Here is a 25,377-nt window from a genome sequence, read left to right on the forward strand (position 1 = left end):
ATCCGCAGGGTTTGACCCTGCCCTCAGCAGCACAGTTGCATGGCATTAATATGATAAGGTGCGCTTAAAATGGACTTTCAGTCCCCTTGAACAAGCAATAGCAAGCACTTGTTCCAAAATCCTTATTTTCATTTTTGGCTTAGGCTTCTAACCCCAGCCAATTTGGGTGTTGTGCCAACTCTTATCTCTTTGAGACTTTGAATATGGTCTTCAGTAGAAAAGAAATAGGGATTTTATCAATGCCTTTTTTATGTTTGTGCACCTGAGCTTTAATGGAGTGCTTAGTTGTTTCAGGGGTGACCGCCCCTCTTTATTCTGTCCGGTGTGCTCCTGCGGGAGACTTTGTCCCTGGGGGACGGGGACCTTGGAAGTGAGTCTGAGTCTGGCTTTCCTTCCTGCCCCATGTTAAGCCAGGTGCCATGTGTCCTTGGTCTCCCTGACTGATGTTAAAGGGTATTTTAAAGATAAAAAGATAACTGGTGGGGAATGTTTTGCGTAGTTAAAAGCAGCGCCTGTAGCCCTGGGGCCCAGTAGCTCACCTCAGCATGGAGGAGCTGATCCAACCCTGGCTTCCTAAGGCGGAGCACCTGGGGCTCTCTCCGCCTCGTGGGAGGGAGTGGAGGACAGCAGGTGGGCTGAGGAACGAGACTCAACCACTAATCCAGAAATCACTGCGGAAAACGCAGCCATAATTTCTAGCATCGCTTTCTAGGGCTGGGCGGGTAAACCTTAATTTATCCTGTATGTGAATATTACATTGAAGGATTTTTAAAAAACAGACTGTGGTTTTCTTAAAATATCAATTTGCAAGAAGTTCGCTAATTCCAAACAACTGAGAACAAAGTATTTTAAACTCTTTGCACAGAAAAAGAAATCCCAAAAAATTAAGAACAAATGTCTTTCTCAGAGGAAAAAGAGCCTGCCTAGAAAAGTGGTCACTTTGGACAGAGGCGCACGCCGCTGTCACCTCCTTTGAAATGACGTCCGTGGTAACTTCCCTTTACACAGGTGGGGGAAACGGGGTGAAGTGTTGGAGACTCATTAATTACAGCTGAGTTTCCTCAGCCTCAGCTGAGTTAAACACTGAGGAGCCCCAGGCCTCCTCCTTGCTGGGGTCGCCCACCTGCTAAGCACCTGGATAAGCTCAGGTTACCATGGTAACCAAGCCAAACCCCCTTTTGGGTGTTGAAAAGCGAACCGTGGTAACCAAGCCAAACCCCTTTCGGGTTGTTGAAAAGCGAGATGGAGGTTTACGGACTCGGGATAGTTTGGATGAATTGTGGTTTCTTTCACCGTATAGGTGAGTTTCTTATTTTTCTTTTATACACTAAGAAAGGATTTGGTGGGAACATGGAATCGTGAGCTTTGTATAATAATACCCCGCCCATGTAGGTTTGTTTCCCGAAGTTTTAAGCTGTCTTGTGTGTCCCCTGTGGCATTTGGGAGCTTTGGGTACTGGAGGAGGGATTTTGTGTCCGTCTCCGTGGGGACATTGGCAACAGCTTCTGAAGCACACAGTCCGTTCCCCGTGGACACAGAGCCGCCCCGAGCACCTTCTGGATTCTCGGGCCACAAGGTCACCACCAGTGGCCTCAGCTACAACACTGGGACCTCCTCCGAGTGACTTTTCAACGCGTCCACGCTCCCACCTCTTGTATGATCCGCACTTTAACTGTGACCCTGGGATCCCGACGTAGGACTAGCTTGATGCTTTCTTACAGAAAAGGCAGGGGTTTGTTTTTATTGCTACAAATCACAGCTAAACTGAGTTTTCTCCCTTGCTTTCAGCTCCGAAAGTTCCCTGTCTCATGTGGATGAGCCGAGCCAGCGTGACGAGATCTCTCCCTTCCAGCTCGAGTGGAAAACACCTACCAGCTGGGTAAGTTCCTTTATCACTTCCAAAGTGGTGACTGATGTCTGCTCAACATAGCGTCCGGCAGCTGGCCTTCTGGCGCAGAGGGCTTGAGTTAACTGAGTGACATGAGGCTACTTTGTTTTCTCCCTACTTTTCTTGATCCGTGTTTCCTCAATACCAAGCAAACGGCTGGGAGGTACAGATGTGCATAATGCACAGTGCAGCTGAGAAGCTCACTGTGAACTTCTGGGTGGAGTTAAGCGAGAGAGACTCATGTTGGTGTTTTATCCAAAAAAAAAAAAAAACATCTCATGCTGTTGATCAGTGGAAGGAAAAATCCTCCAGGCAGAGGTAAAAGATCTGTGGTCCCCGCGGACAGAGGCGTTTGTCTGTTACCACTGAGGTTTTGGGTCTTTGAAAACAGAGACCTTGGCACCTGGTCCTATAGTCCCAGGAGGAGCGTACAGCAGAAACCTTTTCTTTTTCACGTCTCTGCACAGACCTACTTGGTTTCTCTACACGTACACCTGCCTGCTGTTACCTGAATTTGTCTGTAATTACTGCTTATAGAAATTCCGTAGAGATTTACCAGGGGCCACGGAAGCCTCCGTGGGCCATGGTGTCCCCATCTGCGGCCCGTCCACCCCAAGGACGTTATAAACCATCAGCCCAGCCTCCTAGGCCTTGAGCCGTTTTTCCGCAGCAGCCCCAGTACTGCGTGGCATACAACGCCCAATGCGAGCGTCCTGGTATTTTCAGGGTGCTTGTGGGGAGCATCTGAAACACATGTGTGTTTTTCTGGTAGCCGTGCCGGTTTCCTCAGGAGTATTTTCACCAACCGCATCCTCGCAACTTCCGGTGCTCAAAGTTGTACTGGAGCAGCCCCGACTTCCCAGATGGAGCAGGACTGATTCTGGGATGGCGAATAACCCAGGTTAACCCTACCAAAACCCTGGAGTTCAGCTCAGGAAACGTCGTTTGACAGCTGGAGAAGCAGATGTGGCTGCGGAACCCAAACAAAGGAAGGGACCACGCAGTTTCCATCGCCTGGCCCCCAACACCCAGCCTGAAGCGGGGAGGCAGCCGAGTCCTGCACCAGCTTGTGTCCTGAGTGCAGCTGGCTTCGACCTCTCCGTTGGGGAGTGGGGTTTGGGTCAGGTTTTCCCCTACTTGCGACCGAAAGCTCTTAGTCACTGGGGACTCTGGCTTTGAGTCTGATTTCAGCAAGACTGAGGGCCTGAAATGTGGGTCCTTGCATTGCCCCTTCACAGAGCTACATTTTCACAACTTACTTCCTCCCATAAACAGGCTAAACTGTCCTGTCAGTTTGGGTACTGGGTGTGGAGCCAAGTTAGAAAAGCAAGTTTTAAAAATAGCATCGTGTAGATAAAGTATTTCTATATTTCCTTATAAAAATCTGTGTGAACCATTCCTTCAGGATTGAAGTCGGTCCATTTTCCAAGCACTGAGCTAGCCATTTTGTTAATATTCAAAAGTATATCTGCACTTCCCCTTGCTGCGCTTGTTTTGGACGTGGAAGTTACTTAGTGAAGTTTTTTCCCAGTATCGACACCATGTAATACGGCCCAGAAGAATGGAAGGGAAATCAGTCACCAGAACTACTCTACTTGATTAATTTTTCAGCCTAGCCCCTAGTGTCTGCATTATCTGACCACACGTCAAGTGTGCGGTGAAAGGACTCACTGCGGCGGTGGCACTGTGGCCCGCTCAGCAGAAAGGGAGCAAAGGAGAGAGCGAGGGAGCGGGAGAGGGGCCTGGTTACCCAGCGGCGCCCGGTGTAGGCGGGTCGGGGACTGTGGCAGCTGCACGGGCAGCCACTCGGGGCCACGCTTGGACCTTTACTGTGACCCGTGACGCGTGGGGTGGGGAAGGGGACCTTTAAGGTGAGGAAGGAGGTTGTTTATCAGGAGGCGGCAGCCGTTCCAAGGCACTTACCTTACATGTAGCGTGTTTGTCCTTCCTTTCAAAAACCACAGCTCCCAAAAATGAGGTGAAACGTGAGTGTGACTTAGGAGAGAAAAGGGGGAATGGCCAAAGCAAAACGCGGTTCTTCTAATTAGACACCATTTCCCATTTCCTCACCGATTGCTGAACTAAGAGTGTGGAAGAAAATAGGCTGTGAGATTGGATGCATCTGAATTGAATTCTAGGCTTGGTAATAGGTAGATAAATGAATTTTGAGCAAAGTTCTGCATCTGAGTTTCCTCACCTGTAGCTGGGAACAGTATTGCCTGTGTCCGAGGGGTGCTGTGACGATCACGTGAAAGAATGTGCTTCAGCTGTTTCTCCACCCATTGTCATTGCTCCTGAAAGGGACGGGCTCGAGGACCTCACCGCGTATCGCTACGAGTGTCTCCCGGATGTTCAGTGTAACTTCCTGTTAGTTATGGAATGAGCGTGCCACAGGACTGTTTCTGGAGCTGTCATCCGAGCAGTCATTGATTCTATGAAAAATAAAACTGATAGTGAGCACCAGACTGGATAAGAGCTCTGGGTGCCACTCTGGGCGGCCTTCGGAGCACGAAGCCTACATAGAGGGAAGTGGATCCTCAGTGCCGAGAGGTGGGGACGCCCCCGAGCTGGCCACCATGCCCTCCGTGCGAGGCTCAGGCCCTGTCTGAGGCGTCAGGTGTCAGGGAGGGACCTGCCAGCTTCTCGTGATCTCCCCACTGTGAAGCCTCCCCGTCTCCTTGGCAACTTCACCGTCCTCTTTCCGTCCTCTCCGGTCCCATCCTGCGTAGCACGAGGACCGCAGTAACAGCAACACACCGATAAGAATAACTATCTATGGTCTAATATGCTCTAGTATGTAGAAGGCATTGTTTAAACATTAATATGTTGTCTCACTGAATCCTAGCCAAAATAATAATGTGTAGTCATTCTTACTACCCCAGTTTGGGGGAGTTGGGCCACAGATATGTCATCATTTGTCTTTAGCTGTCCTCTTAAATCTGAGTCTTCGGGTCTTTGCCTTTTGATTTCTAGAACATTCTTTTCTTCCTAAGGAAAAATTATTTTTAAAAAAACAGTGCAAAAAGAAAAGCGAGCTTTGCTGTTCAACTGGTCAACTCTGAGAGTAGCTCCCGGAGCTTCTGCATGTTGGAAATGAAAAGCTGAAGGTTTCCCCTCTCTGAATCTCAGCATCCCAGTGTGAGCAAGGCCATGGGTGATTCTGCACATACGGGGGAAAGACCACAACAAAGTGAGAAAAAAACTGTATTGCTTTATGTCAAAAATGTTTCAAAATATAATCTGGTTAATGGGATTTTAAAACAGCAACCAAGCAAAATGATGAAAGGACATTGGCACAGCCGGCCAACGGGAACTCCTGGACAGGGGACTCCAGGGTGGTGAGGGTTCTCTCCCCAGCACTGGCCTGTCTGTGGCCTTCGTCTCTCACAGGCCTGGCTTCCTTCCACCATGGAAAACATGGCTGCCAGCATGCCTGAGGGTCATAGGTCATAAGTTTGCTACAGAAAGAGGCTGACTCATTTCCTTCCCGGTCTCAGTTTAAAATAAAAATTCCAAGAAAGTACTTTAAAATTTCCTGGCCTGGGGCAGGGTCACCCCTGAGTCAGCTTGCCCTAGACTTGGACTCACAGGAGGGAGTGGTGGATTCTGAAGAGCCACAGACGAGAGGAGGAAGAGGGTCCGTTCCAGAAGGGGACGTGCTGTGCCCAGGAGGCAGGGAGGAGCACTGGGCAGACAAAACATGAGCAGAAAGGGGTTTGCCATCTTCTGAAGGGCATGATGCACCCAAGGGGACGTGAGGCCAGGGAGAGCCAAGGCCCACAGGGCAAATGCTGGTCATTTTAGGGATCCATGATCTGAGTGCTCAGGGACCCAGGGACCAAGAGGGCCTGGGTCTAAAGGCCTTGTGATTTGTTTGGTCCAGGCCAATGGTATCATTGCTGACCTTCAACAGAAAAGGGGAATAGCCTTCGAGCTTGGCTTCATCTCACAGGACTATGACGTGGAAACCTGAGAGACCCACACAAAGGTGACACAGAGCCTGTGAGTCCCCAGGCCATGCTCATGGGACCCCATCATCTCTGACCTCCAGGAGCAGGCACAAACAGGACCAACTGCTCACCTGGGTCCCCAGGAGAAGGACGCGTGCTGGACGTCACAGTCCCCAGAACCACTGCACGGTGTCTGCTTGACGAGTCTACGTGCATTCCCCATCCTGCCCTGTCACCAAGATAACAAGACTGTTTATAGAGCCTCAGAGGCTGACCCAGCCGGACCGCAGGCCCAGCTGAGCCTTCTGATGAGTTCAGCCTGTGAAGCCCCAGCCGAGAGGCAAAGAGGGTATGGTACCTACATCTACCCACTGGACCGGAGGGCAGAGCTGGGCTCCGGGAAGCCTGCTCCACACAGCTCTTCTGGGACCTGGGATCTCCTAAGAGCTCTGTCCTGGATTCCACCAGCCCGGGGTGGGTACGGTCACACCCCAAGTCCACCAGCCCAGGCAGCGCTGGCCTTTGGGATTTCCTCCACCCTGCTGACACCTCCCCAGAGGCCACTTTCATGAAATCCTCCTGCAGTTTTCCTAACTTGAGTGTGTAATATGCTCCTTTAGACACTGACTGAAATAAAACTTTAAAACTAAACACTTCTTAATAGATACTGATGACTATTAAAAGAGACTTTGATGTGATTTGTTTTGGCAGTACTTACGGTTGAACTCAGGACGATCACATAGCTACAGCCCTTTATTTTTATTTTGAGACAGGGGTCTTGCTTAGGTACTCAGACTGGCTCCAAGCTAATAATCCTCCTGCCTCAGCCTCCCAAGCCACTCAGGTTATAGGCGTGTGCCTCCATGCCCAGCTGGACACAATTCTTGATCTCATTCATTGGTCTCAATCCATTCAGCAGTGGTTAGTTCTCTGAATACCCAGCCCTGGCTCACGTGTGTGCTGTGCCATGACACACAGACCCCCAGAGGGCCGACGTGGTTACAATTCCAGGATGCAGGGACGGAGCTCTGACCACAAGCTGCAGTCAGTGTGTCTGAGCGTGTGAACTCTGTACTCCAGGGCCAGGCGACCCTGAGTGTCCACTCCGCCCTGCCACTGTGTGGCTCCAGGCCAGTTGCTCCAGGTAGGAAAAGCTGTTTCCCACCTGTGAATTAGAAAACAGTGAGACTCACTGCAGGGAGCCGTGGAAAGATTACGCCCTGTAACTATGTGCAAAGTGTCTGTCACTGCGGCCGACACATGAGAACCGCTTGGCTAAGTGGGGAAAGAATAAGAACCAAGATATGTTATGTAAAGGGACGAGATCCCGGTGATGAACGTAACTGTATTATACACCTAAATTGTACCGATAAACTTAATGGAAAAAAAGAGGGGCCAGGGTGTGTACAATGATTGTTGCCTATCAAATGTTCGATTCTGTGGTGGCACCGGTCTGTATCCCAGCACTCTGGGAGGCTGAAGCAGGAGGGTGGCAAATTGGAGCCCAGCCTGGGTAATTTAGCCACGGAGTGAGATTCTCTGTAAAAAATAAGGAAGGGCTGGGGATGTAGCTCGGTGCAAAGGCCCTGGCTTCGGTCTTCAGTAAGTACTACCCCAGAAAGGCTCTATTTAAGTCCGAAGTGACACATTACACACCTACTGCGCATTGAAATGCAGAGACGCATGAAGAGGCTCTAGCTACTTCCAAGTAGCTTGGGAGCGGGAGAAGAGGGGGCTTGGAACGTGGCAGCCTGGAAGGCGGACATTGGAGCTGGATGTGAAACAGGAGTGGCTTATTTCTCCGCCAGACAGATGGGAAAGGAAGCCTCACTGAGAAAGCAGAGCAGAGCCCGGAGCACCCTTCCGGCCGGGGGCTGTCGCTAGATGCGAGGGGAGCGGGAGCTGGGAATCTCAAACAGTGTGGCTGGAGGAAAAGGGCTGGGGCTCAGACCATTCGGGAGGTCTGGGGAGTCCCTGCGGCTGCCGTCCGCAGACCTGACTTAACTCCTCATTAGGGTCTCTTTCTTCCCTAAATAGAGGGCCCCCGGATGAGCAGGTGGCTAAAGGTCTCTGTGTATCTTTTGATGAGTTTAGGAACTAGGTGGATGCACCTGAAAATTATTTTTTTTTTTGGTTGGCAGTACTGGGGATCAAACCCAAAGCCTCACACATGCTAGGCAGGCCCTCCGTCACTGAGCTTCATTCCAGCAATGATTGATTAATCGATCGATTGATTGAGATGGGACCTTGCTAAATTACCCAGTCTGGCCTTGAACTTGCAATTCTCCTGCCTCAGCCTCCTGAGTATCCAACTATTTCTTAAGAAGAAATTCCATCTGTTTTTTCAGGTCCTAGAAAACATTTTCCTATGGTCACCATCAATCATGTTTTGAAAGATGTGTTAACAAAGTATCTACAAGAAGAAAAATATGAACCAGAGCTCTGCAGGAAGATGACTAAACTGCTTTCTGAGGTATGTGCAAGACTGACCCAAAGTCATAGCAATAACTACAGTATTTGCAAAAGCACAGCTCACTTGCTACATTGTGATGAAGGGATTTGTTTTTGGCCATAGTTAAAAGGCATATTTATATTTTATAGAAACATTTATTAGGTCATATGCTGCATGTGTGTGTATAATAAGCCTTTGTCTAAAACAATCATGTGTACTTGAACAGATACATAAAACTGCCCTCTTCTAAAAATTTTTATTGCAAAAGATACAATATTTTAACCATCATTTTCTCTCCATGGCACCTTCTTTGAGTATCGTTAACTACAGACATCACTGTCTTTAAATATATTTCTAGTTTTATCAACTCCAGTGTGGGCACTTTCTCATTGTTTTCTGTACCTTTGCTTTTCTAACAAGCTCTTTAATGAACATGCACAATTAGATATTACAAGAGACTCAGGTGATTTTCCCTTCACTAGACAGGAACGAGACAGTTACAACCCTCGTACCAAGAAGAGAAGTGATCTTAACCCCGAGTTTTCAAAGAACCTAATGACTTCTTAAATTCTCTGCCCTGGATTAGTTTCCCCAAGTGTTCAGCACAGGCAGATTTGTTGCGGTGTTTTCATTTTGTCCCTGAATGCCCTGTCCCGTGAGGACAGTACTTACAGCTCTGCAGCAGTTATGGAAAGTGTCCACAGCGTATCATGCTATTTGCTTAAATTAAACCCTCTCTCTCGATGGCAAAAGCTAAGATTTTTGAGTGTCAGTGTTTCTAGGTAGTGGTTCCACCCTTTTATTATTATTTTTTGATTTCTAGGTTATTAAAACCCAGGTCAAAGAATTAATGATCCCTTGGTATAAACTAATTGTTGTCACTCACATCGGACAACTGAAGCGTCAGAGCTTGTTTATTGGAAGCAGATGCCTCTGGGACCCTAAAAGTGATACTGTTTCATCCTACATTTTCCGAAACTCTTCTCTGTTTGCCCTTGCCAGTGTCTATGCAATTTACTTTGAGTGACTGAAAGTAAGATGTGTAGTTCTTACTTTTTTAAACCATAAAGCACACTTTATGTTCGCCAAAATTTTACTGCCAAAAACTTTGAGAAAGAAGCAAGACTAACATTTCAAACAAATGGGAGCTTTCAGGGTTTTTAATACTCCGAAAACTGGGAAACTCCTTGGTCCAAAGCAGAAAATACTAAGTCATGGTTCTGCTAGACTGCTTTTCAAATGCATAGATTTTTATTAAGTATTACTTTTGGTATTGACTATTTGAATTACTCTTTAATCAGAGAGTTAGAATTTCCTGTATTACTTTTTGACGAAGAGACATTTCAGAAATATCTGGCTATATATCCTGAACCCAATAAATGACAGTAGCATTTTTATCGTGAAATACACAAATGATCAGTGTTAATATGGCTCAGTGCTGCATAGCAAAGAATTCAGGTTTTCATTCTGCACTTAATAAATTGAGCAGCATTCATTAACTGCAATTACTGTTACATGTACCTGACAGTTGGAACTGCTGAGGTAGGATTAATGACTTCATAACCATTTATCCTGGTCCCGAGGGACCACAAGCTAAAACTAGAAGCTCTTGTGGGTCGACTGCACTTTACAAAATTGCAGGAGAGCTGCACATTGGCTCTTCAATAATGGAAACTATAAAGTGAACAGTGGCTTTTTAGAACAACCAAGTGGATGGTGTTCTATTAAATATACATGATGCTTAATAGTAAATGTATCTGGAACACATAAAATCCTGCATTAGCAAGAGCGATTGCTTTAAAATGTACACTGCCTGATGTGCCTGTGAATAGATTTTCCTAGGTTAATGAACTTTTACACAAAATACATAGCTGGCAGCTCAGCAAATAAAACATGTGTATTTACCATCTTGTTGCTATCTATTTAATACTGAAGTGACCCGATGTGGTTTTGAAGGGATGGGCATTAAAATTTATAGGGCTGGGACAGCTTATTATTCTGCCGGTTAATGCATGGAGCACCATGGATCATTTATTTTTATGGCGCTTTTGGCCTTGGTCTGTGTGTAAAATGACGCTGTGGCGATGTTCTTCTTGGGGAAGCGGATGGCCGGGGGACGCCTGTTAAATGTCAGAGACCGATCGTTCACATATGGAGAAAATGAGCAGTGTTATAGTCTCAAGGAAAAAATGATGCATGATTCACGTCAAAAAGAATTTAACAAATGGAGAAACTTTGTCATTTTAAAATGTTTGGTGTCTTACGTTGCCCTACGAGTAGAGAATGCATACCTTGTCTCTTTCCTTCTCATTCTGGGCTCATAAAGTATCTTTTCAAAGTGATTTTGTCCGTTTCATTAGTTTTGTGGTGGTGCGTTAGCGGGGGCATATCTGCCCAGCGATTTGTCACAGACAGTATTCATCCGTCTCCGCTGCCAGTTGTCAGCCCGGGTTGCATAGCAAACACGGTGGGTACCTGAACTGCAGAGCGTCATTTCCTGTGCGGACGTCTCCCACCACACAGCGATGTTGCTTGGACATATTGGGATGAGAGACCACTGGAGGTGTAGAAAGTCATCATAAATACGGCTTTTAAAAGAATTCTGAAGTCTGATCCATGAAATAATTGCTAACCGTCTAGCCTAGGTTATGTTGGCAATCAAAACCTTAAAGCACGATGGTCATTAAAGAATAGAAAGAAAGTGATTTGCCGCATGTTGTCACATCTGTAGTTCCAGTGAAGTCAGTGATGAACGCTAGCTGCCGGACAGCAGCACAAGGATGCACAGTAGGAGCTCGCTGATTGTGGCTGATTTAGGAGAGTGTGAGCTTTCACAGGACCTTGGGGTGGTGAATTTTGAGGAAATTACACTGTAAATTTGAAGACGGGGCTGTTTTACTCTGAAGCACCCTGAAAGTCCCTGGCGTTTTCTCCTCTCACTGGGCTTCCCAAAGTGCCGTCCGTCTTCGAGGCCTGTCGCCCATCTCCTCCCGCTGCGGCGCAGGCCCAGCCCGCCTCTCTCCTCTTCAGGCCCCTCCAGCCGTCTTCTCCTTCCGCTGTTCTCCAGTCACTTGCATTGGAAGGGTACTAGTGACTGGACAAGAAGATCACCCTCAGACCGCGAAGAATCACTGAGTTTTTTCCTAAATGAGTAGCGTAAGTGAGGTGGCTTCCCAAGGAGGGGAAGAGGAAGAAGTTGAGAAAGGGCAGGAAGATCATTTTGGAGATGGAATGAAAGGCTGAACTTGACAGAGCGACTGAAAATGGGAGATGGCACCTGTGGGACGAAGCCCCACGATTAGGTCAGGGAGGAGGAGTCGGGGGCAGCTAAGACAGCACGAGGAGGTGGGAAGTTCAAAGCACAGTCGTGTATGAATCCAGCTACCTCATGGGCAATTAAATGATCTTAAATTGTTCAGCTAAGCTGCGCCTTCCCTATGGCAGACTAATGGTAATGCTGGTACCCACTGCACAGAACTTTGGAGGATCAAATACATGCTTGCTAGACTCTTTAACAGGATGATTCCCTACAGGAAGCCCTCGGTAAGTAGCCATCCCTGTGACTGCAGTTGAAAGTTTGAGTGTAAGTCATTAGATCAATGGTTCTGTTAGCACAGATAAGCGTGGCAGCAGGAAGGGCCTGAGAAGGAAATACTAGTTTGATTTTGCACTCAAGGTTAAGTTAGCCATGAGACTTTGGATCGGAGGAAGAGAGCCTCCGGCAGTTGAAAAAGTGGCGCTGAGCAGCCACGTGGAGGTGAGAGGTTTAGAACTGGCCATCTTCCATGTGAAGCCCTAATGTCTTCCTCCCGCTTTATGAAACAGTCATTAGCCCGGTCTTCAGCAAGTACATCAGTACTGACAGCAAACTGCTGAAAACTCAGTGAGCTCCGGGAGCGGCAGCCAGAAACACTCCCCAAAACCAACAGGAGAAAACTTCTTTCCAAACCAAAGTTGAAGGTTGTCTTCATTTAAAAAATTCCTGCCTGATCCTCTCTTGTCAGATATGTTCACAGGCCAGTGGAAATGTCAATGTTGTTATTGCTAATCAAATGACTTTAAGAAAACACAAAATAGGAGGATCTTACAACAGAGTCCAATAGAGTATTTATATGGAAATTAAATGTTTGCTCAGTTAAATCATCTTTAAGAACTAACACTTGAATGAATTATCCTGTATATGGGAGTAATTTTAAGGAACAGCAGTTGAGAAAGTAGAACTTTAAAACCTGAGCCATCTCAGGAGACCGACCATCATTTGATCTGTCTTTCTAGACATTACCCAGAACTGCATTAGCAAAACTCTACATTGAGTAGTCACTGATATTTGCTGTGCCTTTTGCTCTCGAGATTTTTATGCTCCTCTTCTCTGCCATGGCCACCTCCTGCAGTCTGCTCGAATTCTGTCCCTGTGTTGCTCTCGCAAACAGTAAGGTTGTTCACACAGCCAAGGATGCAGTCTGTTTCTCCTCCTTGCGTTCCTCCTCCACTTTCTTCCGAATTCATCTCTTTTGACCAGCAATGTAATATAGCAGTTGGGGGTTGTCTGGTTGGTTGGTTGGTTGTTTTTGGTATCGGGGATCAAACTCAGACCTTGTGCTTGCGAGGCAGGCGGCAGAACCACTGAGCTAAATCCCTGGCCCTTTTTTCTTTGTTCTTTGAACATAGGGTTGCAGACAAACCCCCTCATTCTGGCTCGCAGCTCTTCCTAGCTGTGTGGGACTCGGGAAGCTGGCTCATGCCTCTGGTCTGTCTCCTCAAGTAGCTATGGTCCCTACTCAGCTTGCTGTTGTGAAGACTACAAGGGGAAGCAGAAAAGACTTCACCCACTCTGGAAGCTCGCTCTCCACCTCTCCTTTCTTCTACAGAAATTGCTGTCTGAAGAAATGAGCCACTGTCTTGGCAATTTCTGTTTACCACCATGATGTAGTATTTTAGGTTACATTTTTTCTTCTTTGCGGAGCTTTCATCGTCTGCCACCGCCTTTGCTGGATGACAAATGACTTCTCTTCAGGACCACACTGAACGCAGCCTTAGCCTCCCCCGATCCAGCCCCTCATTGCTCATCTCTCCTCATTCTCACACATTTTCCACTCAGAGGTGTTGGCATCCAAAGCAGTAGTTTCTTGGACTGTTATGATTTTGCCTGCTGCTACCTACGCTTTCCTGTCTCGGTGTCCAACCGAATTTGGATTTCCTCTTCCTCATACACATGAACACAGACCACTAGAAGTTCTCCTGAGACTTAAACTTATAAGGTAGCTGATTAAAGTCTCCTGTGATCACTTTCAATTTCTTTCCTTGCCAACTGAGGTGCTCATTTGCTTGTCTTTTCCTTTTCTTTCTCTCTTTTTCCCTTTTGTAGTACGTGATATAATTTGAAACTTGTGGTTCTCCACCCGCCCACTGGGGCCTTTTCCTACCTAGTCAAGCAGTGGACCCGGATAACCAGAATGGCAGCCCTTGGCCTCACTTTACACTTAGGATCTACACACCAAGATGCGGCTTCCCTCAGACAAAGAGGACAGTGGCTTGTCCATCTACTGAAAGGACAATCAGCCCGAATTGCTGAAGGCATGCTGGGAAACCACTTTCAAATGCATATGAGAAACACTGCGTTTAGAGACCTGCTTCATTTTGAAATTGAACAGAAGTAAATCATATGCCATTGGTTAATTATAAAAATAAAGACATCTTTATATTTCTCTCTAGTACACTTTGGTCAAATTGCTAAAAGAATTTTCTTAAAATCATAGCTAATGGGCTGCATGAACCTGGCTTAAAAGCACAAGTAAGAGTCATGCAAGGACTCATTTGTTTAAAGATGCAATATTCTGATCTTAAACATGCAGAGATTAGAGAGAGAAGGAACATATCCCGATTCTTTTAAATACAAAATATAAACAAGATATTTATTAGGATAAAACTTAAGAGAATCCTTGTGCCAACTTGCAGCCAGATAGATCTTCCCAAGCACAACAGGAAACCCAGGGACCATGAAGGAAAAGATTTGGTATGACAGTAGTTATCTGAAATAAGCCAAGACATAGAGCAGAGTGGGGGGTACATTACTCAGACAGTGGTCAAAAAGTTAATATCCTTAATATAAAAAAGCTTCAAAGACTTAAAGCTATCATAAATGAGTAGAAATATGAGCCAAGAATATAAGCAGGCTCAGTTACAGAAGAGGAAATGACCGTGAAAGGTAACCGCTCATAGTCAACATAAAGCAAGTGAGACCCCAGATGATAAGCAATATTGCAACTGTAAGAACTGTAAATTTTTGCAAGTGTGATAGCATCATGGACAGGTGAAGATGTACAGAAATCACCACACACAAATTTCTGGTGGAAATGTAAATTAATGCAGGCTATTTAGTTGGTAATATCTTGTTATGTTTTTAACTGTAAAATACGTATACTGAAAATCTTATTGAAATGTCTTCAAGATCTATTAAATAAGACAGCAGTGAGATGTAGGATGGTACATATGATCACTTACGCTGCGAACTAGGATGATAGACACAGTATTTAGTGCATGAGAGTAGTTAACACCGACATAGAAATAGATTTGAGCAGAAAACAAGTTGAGAGAGTGGGAGATTTTATGAGAGTCTTGGAAGTGGTTCCTGACAGGGCCACTCATGTTTAATTGTGCGCAACTCGGTCACAGGTCCACACGTAACCGCAAAGGAGGCTAAGAAGTGTAATCTCACTAGGTGCCCAAAAGGAAGGAGAGAAGTTTTGGTGGAGACCTGTAAGTCTACAAGAGAGACAAACATAGGCAAAGAAAGCTGTCTAGCTATATTTTGAGCTGTACTAAAGCAGGACTTTAAAAAGAAGGAAAAATAAGTTTCCCCAACCTAAGCCGTTCCACCTTAGACTTCCCCCTCCCTACTGCTGTTGTTCTCTGTTCTGTTACAAATGAAATTACCAGCTTAGTCCGTGTAAAGGTTCACAGCCTCCTGTTCCCCTAAGATCCTGCTTTTACTTGACCAAGGCCACCAGGGTTTGATGAGTTGCAAAACTGTCACAGCCTGACTGACTGCCTTTGTTCTGTTTCTATCCACAACTTTTGCACGGTTATGTACACCAACTCCCCTCCTCAATGTGTATAAAACTAGAGCCCTTCCTTTGTCCTGCACTCAGCCTTTGGACAAGAGTCTGCTGGGCTGGTGTGCATCTAAATAAACCCACTGATCTCTGAGATCCCTTAAATCCTACATCAGTACTACAATAAATTCAGTGTAAATATGAGTCTTGTTTCTGGAAGAATTACAAGAAACTCCTAATATGGGGTATGTTGTTAGAATAAGGCATTTTGTTTTTTAATTTGTTTGAACTATTAGGATTTTCTAATCTTACACATACATTATTTTTTGTTTTCCCCTAAAGAGTGGCTGCAGGATTTCTTTCTCCTCCTCCGCCTGCTCCTCCTTCTTTTTCTTCCTCAGAGGGCACTGGGCATCAAATGGAGGGGCATTCTACCACGGAGCTACATGCCCAGTGCTCTGCCTTTAAATTTTTTATATTGATTCAGGTCTTAATGAATTGCCCAAGGTAGCTTCAAACTTGAAATCTCCTGCCTCGGCCTCCCAAGTCATTAGGATTACAGGCACTTGTCACTATTGAAAGTTAGGATGTCTCTAAAGTGATTAGGTCTCACTTTTATTCTTTTTTTTCTTTATGTATTATATCAATATATTTATAATCTAGTAAGTATAAATAAGATACAATAAATAATAGCACATACATACTTCTTTCCCCAGCAGTTTGGTAAGGTATCCAACAGACATGTCAGTATGTAAAGATAAGTGAATGAAATTTATTCTTTGCATCTTAGTTGTAATCACAAGTAAGGCAAACAATCGGAAATCGATATATATTGATGAGTCTCCTAAGACTTGTAGCAATACAAATTATAAAACAGGACTTCTCAAACATTTTGGTCTCAGAACCCGAAAAGTTATTAAGAACTTCAAAGAGCTTTTGTTTATGTGGATTGAATTCAACTATTTTTGTTGTCAAACTTAAAACTGACAAATTTAAAAACATTAACTCATTTAAAAATAATAAACCCACCAATGTTAACACATATAACATATTGGCTGAAAGCTGTAGTTTTACAAAGTGAAGACTCTTGGACAGGAAGGGAGCATCCTCTTCTAATTTCTGCAAGTCTCTAGTGGCTGGCTGAATAAAATATGGTTCAAGGGCCAGGGATTTAGCTCAGTGGTTCCACTGCCTGCATCACAAGCACGGGGACCTGAGTTCAATCCCCGGTACCAAAAAAATATATATGTGTGTGTGTGTGTTCCAAACTGGCTTCTGCTTTCTGTCTGTTACTGTGGGTTGTGTTGGTTGACACACAATAAAGAAATCTCACTGCAATTGCTTCTCGGCCTTTTGGCTAAGATCGAGTGTTAAGAAATCTCACTGCATATAAATATGAAGTTGGAGTTTATTTCAACAACCTTCTCAGATGATTTTTGCCTTCTTTTTATAGCACTATATTAAAACTCGACTTGTGGTTTGTTGGGGGTTTTTGGTACCAGGGACAGAACTCGGGACCTTGTGTTTGCGAGGCAGGTGCAGTGCCACAGAGATAAATCTTTGGCCCTTGACTTGTGGATTTTTATTAAAAGTTGCAGTGTAGAATCTGAATCTGCATCGTTGACTTTTGTATAATGCTAAATTAAGTTGTTTGCACTTTGAGTGGATCTTTTACCCATGCGTGATTTTTAAATCATTTCAAAATGGTTTGCTGAGTTACACAGCTCTCTCAAATGCTACATGCTTTATTACACAATATAAAAGCTAGCTTCACTAAGGTCACTGCTGCTGCTCCCAGCAGTGCATAAAAGTTAGCCACAATTGCCTGAAAGTTTGAATTTTACCACCTCAGTGACAAATATTGCCAGTTGATTCCCTTAAAGTGACAGGTTCATTTTGTTCACTTTCAAATCATTTCGTTTAATGTAAAAACTCAAATCTAAATAATTATAGCTTTTCAGTCTTTTCCTAAAAACCAAGAAAAGAAAAATATGTTTATTGGGAAAAAGTAGCTAATTTAAGCTCAGCAGCTCAACCACCCAAGGGTTGCTGTGGAGACAGCCCCTGTCTTTCAGTGCCTGCAAGCGTGTGCTCCCTGCTGTCCTCTGCTCCTGTCACCCCGATCTTGAAAAGATGCATGCTCAAGGGTTGAGACGTTGTGATTGTGACTGTCTTGATTCATGAGGGCCAGTGTACATTTGGTACAAATGTAAAACACCATCCACCTAGCTGTGGGCTTTAGAACACGTTTACCTAATTTTGCAGAGCCTCGGTTTCTCCCTCTCTGTACTGACGATAAAGTCCTCACCAGTGCTCACAGATGTACTGATCAGCTATGCGAAGGAAAGGCTGGCTGCTGTGCGCAAGATGTTGACACGGTGCCCGCTATGTAGCTGGGTGACAGGCTACACACACCAGAGGATTAAGTAGCAGGGAGTCTGGAGCATCTGGCTGTCTTGGCGAGAAAGGAAAACACTGTTTTGTGATAGTCTTACTTTGCTTTTTAATCTGGAAAGATCCAACTGCATAACAATAACTTTGCTAAGGGGTCTAAGAACAGAATTTCCTTTCATTCCTGAAAGAGAGAGGCAAAATCAAGGTGAGCACAGGCAGGAAGGAGCTCAGGACTCAAACACACTCTGAGTTCCCACTGTGTGGAAGTGCTTGGTACCTGGATGCCCCATTTGTGCTCAAGTCCAAGTACACAGTAGGAAACCTGTACTGAGCACTCTTAAGTCCTTTGAAAAAAACTCTGTTGAGATTCTTATTTGTGACCACAAATCAGTGCTTCAGTTTTTGGTAATAATACACAGCAACCGGAAAGTTAAGAGTGACTAGTTGCTTAGGGGGATGAGCTAACAGCTGATTTTGCTTTCTTTGTAATGTATATTTTTAGGCTTTCCTAGAATCAGCATTTTCTGTTAACTGTTAATTTACATTTTTTAAAGGAAAAAATCACAGTGAACTTGATTTAATTATATCTTTATTGCAATTTCAAAACATTAGCCAGAATTTGAAAAGAAGAAAGCATTCACCTTGGCAAGGGGAGAAGACAGACTTCACTTAGGAAAGGGCTGCCCATTCCAAAGCCTCATCTAAGAGACAGAAGAGCCCTGGTTAGGCGAGGGTTAAGCTGCGGCCCTCTGGAGCCCACGCTTGCCTAACACAGAGCACTCAGCTCCACCATGGAGCAGCCGTCAGTGCAGCACAGAGTCTGTAAGTCTCGCCTGGACTTCGCCAAATGCTTCCCCGTCTCCTGCAGCCCCTCTGTGGGCAACTGCCTCTCCTGAATGAGCTCCTCTCCTGAGAAATCCACCTTGTCAAGATGGTGCGCGAAGATTTCCCTGGAAGTCTCACGCTGGGAGTCCCTTCTTCTCTCAGCTGTAGGAAAGAGAACACTGATAGTGTACTACCTCTGGGCGAAGCAAGCAGCAGCAGTGATGTTCCGTTCTCCCACACAGGAATCAGATTTCTGAGGCTGAAGCAGGAGGACGGAAAGTTCCAGCCCAGCCTGGGCAACTTACCAAGACCCTACCTCAAAAAGGGAGGGAGGGATGAGGTAGCTCAGTGTGGAGGCCCTGTAGTACTAGAAAAAGCAGAAACACAGGAAAAGTTTAACGCATAGTGTATTGGGATTTCAGTGGGGTTGCCAGTATAAACACATACAGATATCCCACATACTTTTTTTCCCTAGTGCATTTTGGTTCCATTATTCTAGAGACTGATATAAATCCTGGTAAATTATTCTTACTCTCAAGATAAAAAAAAAAAAAAAACATTGTTATTTGTTAACATCTAGTAATTAATATGGTAACAGAGAGTTCGTATTTCAACACAGCCCACAAAAACATGAATAGTGTGGGTCATTTTCTAAATTATGTTGTATACCAATTTCATTTTAAGCCAAATTGCAACCCTTACAATCATATGTGTGGTTGCAGTGTATATTATGTAATCAGTATTTCAAATTTTGGATTGTAAATTTAGCAAATACAATCAATTATTAAAGTAGAATCTTTCAAAAGGCAGGTACAGAAGGGCAGAGCTGCATAATGTTATTCATCTGTGTAACCTCAAAAGTTGACCTCACAGGACAGAGGACGGTGGGTACCAGGAGCCTGGGCTGGTGCTCGGGAGCTGCGCAATGTTGGCCAAAGCATGTAAAATTTTCTGTGGGACAGGAGGAACACATTTAAGCAGGCTATTGTCTACACAGTGAATGTAGTTAATGGCACCGTAATGTATTCCTGAAAATTGCTAAGACAGTAGATTTTAAGTGCTCTTACTAGAAAGAAAAAAAGCTAAGTATCTGGGGTGATACATGTTAGTGGGCTCTGTACAACCGTTCCACAAGGTACACAGTTTTTCTGTTTAGTTTGCACCGAATATTGAACTCGGGTCCTTGTGCTTGCGGGGCAGGCGGTGGAACCACTGGGCTAAATCCCTGGCCCGGTGTACAGTATTTAAAACACTACTATATATGATAAATATACACAATTTTTATCAATGAAAAAGAAATAATAAACAGACTCTTAACACTTTATGTAGAACTAGGAGAAAGAATTCCAGTCCAACTTCTAAGTTACTTGAATTCAGAGAATCGGGCGATGCAGTGAAGTCAACACCATCACTGCGCCTGAGAGGCCCGAGCCTGCCCGTGAGCCTGTGGTGGGGCAGCTCCTCTGGGTGGGATCCCCGCCGGCTCCCCTCATCTTTCAGGGTCTCAGGGCCTCAGCTCAGGCTAAGCCAGGGCTTCGCTCCCGGCCACGCGGCCAACAGAGGGGTGAGGCTTCGCCCCGACAGAGTGCTAACCGGCTCCTCTTAGAGAAACGGATATCAGATAACCATTTGAAAATAGTTTTGCTTTTTTAAGAAAAGAGGCTCTTGAGTGGGGACTGAAGAGGGGTTACCTTGCTGGCCCGGCGGGGTCCCCTCCGCCTGTCTCCTCCAGCGGGCGGTGGCGCAGATGTAGACCACTGTCCTCACGTAGTCCAGCCCGCACAGCTTAACCGTGTCCTTGCTCCTCACTTCGGGGATGGCGAACAGCGCGGAAAGCAGGACCAGGGTGAACACGGGACCCTTCATGGTGCCTTCCCAAGGGGTATGAATGGCCCAGTCGTGTTGGAGGTTACCTCGGCCTCTTGACCAGTTTATACCGACCTCCCTGACGTTTCATTGGTCAGCAGGACATTTTAACAGTGTTTGCTAAGTACGCAGGCTGCCTGTGGCGTCCCAATAATACACTTTTATGACCATTGCGCGGTTGTGCTGTCCTTCCGAACAGCACTACTTACTGTTAGCTGCATCTGTAGACAGCACATGGCTGCCACCGCTCCCTACAGACTCTGGAAGCAGCCTGGGATGAATTTCAGTCTCCGCTTTGGCCCTGACTGATGGACGCAGGCTGAGTTTTAAACTCTGCGAACCTTAATAACTACATCTCTGGACCCAGAAACCCTGCCTGAGTAAGGCAACACCAGTGCCAGGGCACCGGGACATCACTGCATAATGCGGGTTGTCATGCCCTGAATTTGATTCCAGGCGCAGCAGATCTGAGGTTTCAAGCAGGCTATGTAAGGACCCTTCTTTGCAAAATTTGCTACTGATGGTAACTAACCTCACAGACTGATGTGCTACTCTATGTCCTGCCTCACTCAGTGTGCTGGCTTCTCTCTCCCGCAGAACAGACTAGAAAAAATAGAGGCTGCTTCTCTTCGTGACTCAAGGGAATTTTTCTAACTAGGATCTCCCTTTCTATTCTTCACCTATGACCAAGATTGCCTATCGCAGCACGTATTTCTAATAGAAAGCCAAACCTATAATTCCAAACAGCTAAATAATGAAAAAAAAAATTTTTTTTTTGGTTAAAAAAATCTCTGAAAACCCGTTTTTGCAAAGCTCTTACCTGAACTAAGAAGGCTGCATCTAGAATCTTCAAGAACGGCCGATTCACTTTTTACTGAATACATAGCTGTGCACTTGAGTCTACACATCTTAGTCTGTGATTCTTGGTTGAAAGAATCGCCTCAAGCGTGGGCCACCCAAGCCCCTTGTGCCGACACCGGACACCGGTCTCAGTCTGGCCCTGGGTCACAGTTTCTGCGTTTGCACATCGGAGCTGGTAACGGTGGCGTCACTAGGGTAGTGTTAAGGACTAAATGGTGCGGAGCGTACTGATCAGAACACTTGGACTCGACTGAGTTTAATAACAACTGCAACGCTGAAAATCCCACCAAACACTGCTGGCTTTGAGTTAGAGTGCTACAGTTTCAGTATCGATCTAATTTCTGGCTAAGAGGCCTGGAGAAAGAATCTAACTTGTAATTTCATTTTATAATGTGTTGTAAAATATCACAGGATTGGTAGGGTAATGTTAATTACATTACTGGTACATTATAAAGCATATCACATATAACTATTATATGATAACTGAGATCTTTGCATGTAAATTCATTAGCAGACGTTCATTTGCTTTTATTTTCCTGCTCACTCTTGCTGCTTCTAGTGGGAATCTTTATCTCGGCAGAGCAATGCATCGAGCTGCTCCTGGGAATCGTTCACAGCTCCTCTCCTCACCCTTCATTGAGGACAGCTTTCCATTTTCTGTACACAAGCTTCCATTAAGTCACAAATCACATCAGCTCTTCCTTCCGGGTTTCCCTGTGACCCCATCACTCTCTGTCCACTCCTGTGCCCTCTACTTCCGGTGGGACAGCTGCAGCCACTGACCCCACCATCAGCCTGTGTTCCACGCAGCACCCAGAATCACCTCCCTCAAGCACATGATTACTACCCACCTTGAAAACCCTCTATCAGTCTCCATTTCCCTCAAGGAAAAAAAATCCCTCTCACCTGGCCTAGAAGGCACACCCTGGCTCTCTACCACCTCAGAGCCAGCTGATTCAGACCCTCAAACTCTAAGTGCTCCAGTGAAGGCCGAACACTTTACAGACTTTGGAATTTCATATTCTTTTGCTCTATCCATGCCTTTGCATGTGCCAAAAACCCTTTTCTTCTACATCTAAAATCTGGCTAACTTCTCCTACTCTACAAAGATCTGGGAATGGGTATTGAGAAGTACACTCAGGTGGACAGCTTTTTGCATCCTTCTTTGGGTTAAACTTTCTTGCCAGTTATTTTAGTGCTTTTTCAAATGCCCAATCAGTATGGATCAAAATGAGCAATTAACATGCAACTCAATGGCAAAACAAAAATAACAATCAATAGAAAATAAAATAATAAAAGAATAGGCATAGGGCCAGAATAGATACTTTTCAAACAAGTCATACACGGGCCCACGGTATATGAAAAGGCAGTCAACATCAAGAATCATTAGGAAAACATGAATCAAATACACAGTAGAATAGCATCTCACAGGTCAGGAAGGCTGTTCTCCAAAAGACTGATGTGAGAATTGACACAGATACAAAGTAAAAGAAATTCATGTGTGCTGTTGATGCAGCTATTATAGAAAGCAGTGCCCAAGTTCCACAAAAATTAGCAATAGAACTACCTTGTGGTTCAAGAGTTACACTTGTGGCTATATATTGAAAAGAAATGAAATCAGAATGTCAAAGAGATTTCTGCATGCCTGTGTCTCAGCAACATTATTGACAATAATCAAAATATGGCATCAACCTTCTTGTCCATTGGTGAATAAATGGATAAGTAGTATGTAGTGTGTGTATATGCATGTCTGTATATATAGATGTGGGTGTGTTCTAACATATAGCTTAGGAAACCAAAATTGATATGTCAAGCTTTATTTTGGGGTAGGATATGGACAAGAGGGACATCTACTTTCTTTTTATGTCTTTATTGTTGTCATTTTGGGCTTTTAGAGATTAATACTCAATAATCAAAATATGTGTAATAGTTTGGAAAATTCAATGAGATTGTTATCGGTGAGGTCCAGAGTAAGGCTCTCAAAGCATCCTAGGATCCTGTGTCCTTCCTGCTAGAACAGTGCCATACCTTTCAATAGCTGACTCACTCAAAAAAATAATACATGATGTAAGCACGTCTTTCATCGGTTGTTCTAAATGCCGTATAAATGTCCTGTCAATATTTTAAAAGCCATGCTCAGTTTTATACGATTCAGAACAATGTTTTATGTGATCTCAGTGGACATGCTGCATTTTCTACTTAACCCAGGAGCTGCTTTCATATAAACCATCAGCATCTTAGTTTTATCACCAAATGGGAATGTCAGCCTAGAGCAGTGAAGGTAGCAGCCTAGTAAATGTTCTGCGGGTTCAGATTTAAACACGGTACACAATTCTGAACAAACAAGACATGGACCCTAAGTGTTACCCACATAGTCCGCATCTCCTGTAGGAGAAGAGGGAGCTCATAGCCAACTGCCAACAGCAGAAAGGCTGTCAAAAGACCTGGCTCTGGGGACGTGGCTCTAGGGTAATCAGAACGAGAGCAGCTGTGTATTTTTCTCTGTCTTTCACATTGGCAGTACGTTGCTCCCCAGTGGCCCACAGGAGCAGTCTCACAATGTAGCAGCGACAGGCACCGAAAGAAAGTGATCACAGATCTGCTTTTAGTTTTCTCTTAAAGGGAGCGGTGATCTTTTATTGCTGTAGAACAAAGTAAGCACTTTCCCAGGATGATTTTATGTTCTCTATATTTTCTGCAGTTTTAAATGTTTTATTTTATTCTCTCCAAAGTCCAGGCCAGGCATGGGGGTGCATATTTGAAAGCACAAGAAGAGCATCTGGGAGGCTCAGGCAAGAGGGTTCCAACTTCAAGGGCAGGATGGGAAAATTAGCAAGATCAGAAAGAAAGGAAGAAGAGGGACAGGAAGGTGGGGAAGGGGACGGGAGGAAAAGAAAGGAGGAGAGGAAGAAGAGAAGGACGGGGAGGAGGAGGAAGAGGAAGAAAGAAGAAGGAAGGACAGAGGAGAGGGAGGAAGGAGCTCAGAGCTCCCTGGTTCCAACTCCAGGAGCCTCAAGTGCTAAAAAGGAAGCCAGAGTTTCCCTGTCACTGGACTGACCGAGTCCTCCACAGTCCGTCTGCAGTCTGCCCTGAGGCACTGTCCTGTCAGAGGGAAAGTGTGGCTTACGGTCTCGGCCCTCGAGCAGCTTCCAGTCTAGGTTGGAAGCAACCTGCAAGTGACCACGCAGGTGACTGTTGAGCACAGCAGGTGTAAGTCTCGGTGAGAAAGACGCCTGTGTCTCTGTAGCTCAGTGCAGTCTCCAGTTCACCCAGCTGGCAGGGACAAACCACAGCAAGCTCTCGTCCGTCCAGCTCAGGTTTCTCCGGCTTCCTTCCCTTCCCCACCCTCACGGGAGAGCCTGGCCTTCTCTCTAAGCGCTGGTTCTTCCTTGGCGCTCAGCTTCCTCGATTCCAGTAACCTTTTGTTGTCCTCTGCACACTACTCCTTGCATGGAGAACGGTTTTCAGAGTTGAACGCAGTCCTTCCTAGTCCTCCTCCTTCCTGGACAGTGCCTTTTAGCAGCACGGCCTGGGCCTCCTGTGGTCTGTGGATACACAGGCCTCCTTTTCCTTCCTCTCCCACCCCTACTCTATCTGAAGAAAGTATGTATTTCTTTTTATGCTTAAGATGTGTTCTGTATCCAGATACTTTCCCTTAGTTCTGTGGTTTTATAGAACATAATGAGTATCTTTAATTCATTGTGATTTTGTGTCTTCTTTTTCTTTTTTTGGTTTTTTGAGATAGGGTCTCACTATGTAGTTGAGACTGACCTGGAACTCATTATGTAGCCTGGGCTGGTCTCAAATTCACAGCAATCCTCCTGCCTCAGCCTCCCGAGTGCTGGGATTACAGGCGTGCGCCACCACACCCGGCTCAATTTTGTGTTTTCTTAAACTTAGCATAGAACTGGCAATTTGAGAGAAGGAAGGCAACAACAAACAATTAGGATTGAAAAATAAATGTGTAAGGCTGGGGCTGTAGCTCAGTGATAAAGCACTTGCCTGGCATGTGTGAGGCCCTGGGTCCAATTCTGAGCACTGAGAAGCAATCTAAATATTGTCTCTCAACAAGAACTTCTGCAATAATGG

General features: G+C 45.2%; 2 protein-coding genes across 2 annotated transcripts; one reads left to right on the forward strand and one right to left on the reverse strand.

Annotated features, from left to right (window-relative positions):
• The first annotated feature begins 1,154 nt into the window (after positions 1-1,154).
• Positions 1,155-9,982, forward strand: Tctex1d1 (Tctex1 domain containing 1). The gene is given in 6 exon segments (XM_033758302.1): positions 1,155-1,300; positions 1,577-1,693; positions 1,789-1,841; positions 1,844-1,879; positions 8,187-8,311; positions 9,114-9,982. Coding segments are annotated over 6 exon segments (681 nt in total). The 3' UTR covers positions 9,318-9,982.
• Positions 9,983-18,355: 8,373 nt separating this feature from the next.
• On the reverse strand, positions 18,356-20,443 carry Insl5 (insulin like 5). The gene is made up of 2 exons (XM_010605094.2): positions 20,253-20,443; positions 18,356-18,723 (listed from the first exon to the last, which is right to left on the reverse strand). Exons 1-2 carry the CDS (start codon positions 20,425-20,427, stop codon positions 18,503-18,505), a joined length of 396 nt encoding a protein of 131 aa, XP_010603396.1. The 5' UTR covers positions 20,428-20,443; the 3' UTR covers positions 18,356-18,502.
• Between the last annotated feature and the right edge of the window lie 4,934 nt (positions 20,444-25,377).

The sequence above is a fragment of the Fukomys damarensis genome, unplaced genomic scaffold (genome assembly GCF_012274545.1).
Source record: "Fukomys damarensis isolate Sample0158 unplaced genomic scaffold, DMR_v1.0_HiC HiC_scaffold_33, whole genome shotgun sequence".
NCBI lineage: Eukaryota > Metazoa > Chordata > Mammalia > Rodentia > Bathyergidae > Fukomys > Fukomys damarensis.

Bases quoted from the DNA above. Each gene is read 5' to 3' on its own strand.
- Insl5 (XM_010605094.2), bottom strand. From the start codon at position 20,427: ATGAAGGGTCCCGTGTTCACCCTGGTCCTGCTTTCCGCGCTGTTCGCC. The intron at 18,724-20,252 runs GTAACCCCTCTT...TCTTTCCTACAG, and splicing joins GACCCCGCCGGGCCAGCAAG to CTGAGAGAAGAAGGGACTCC.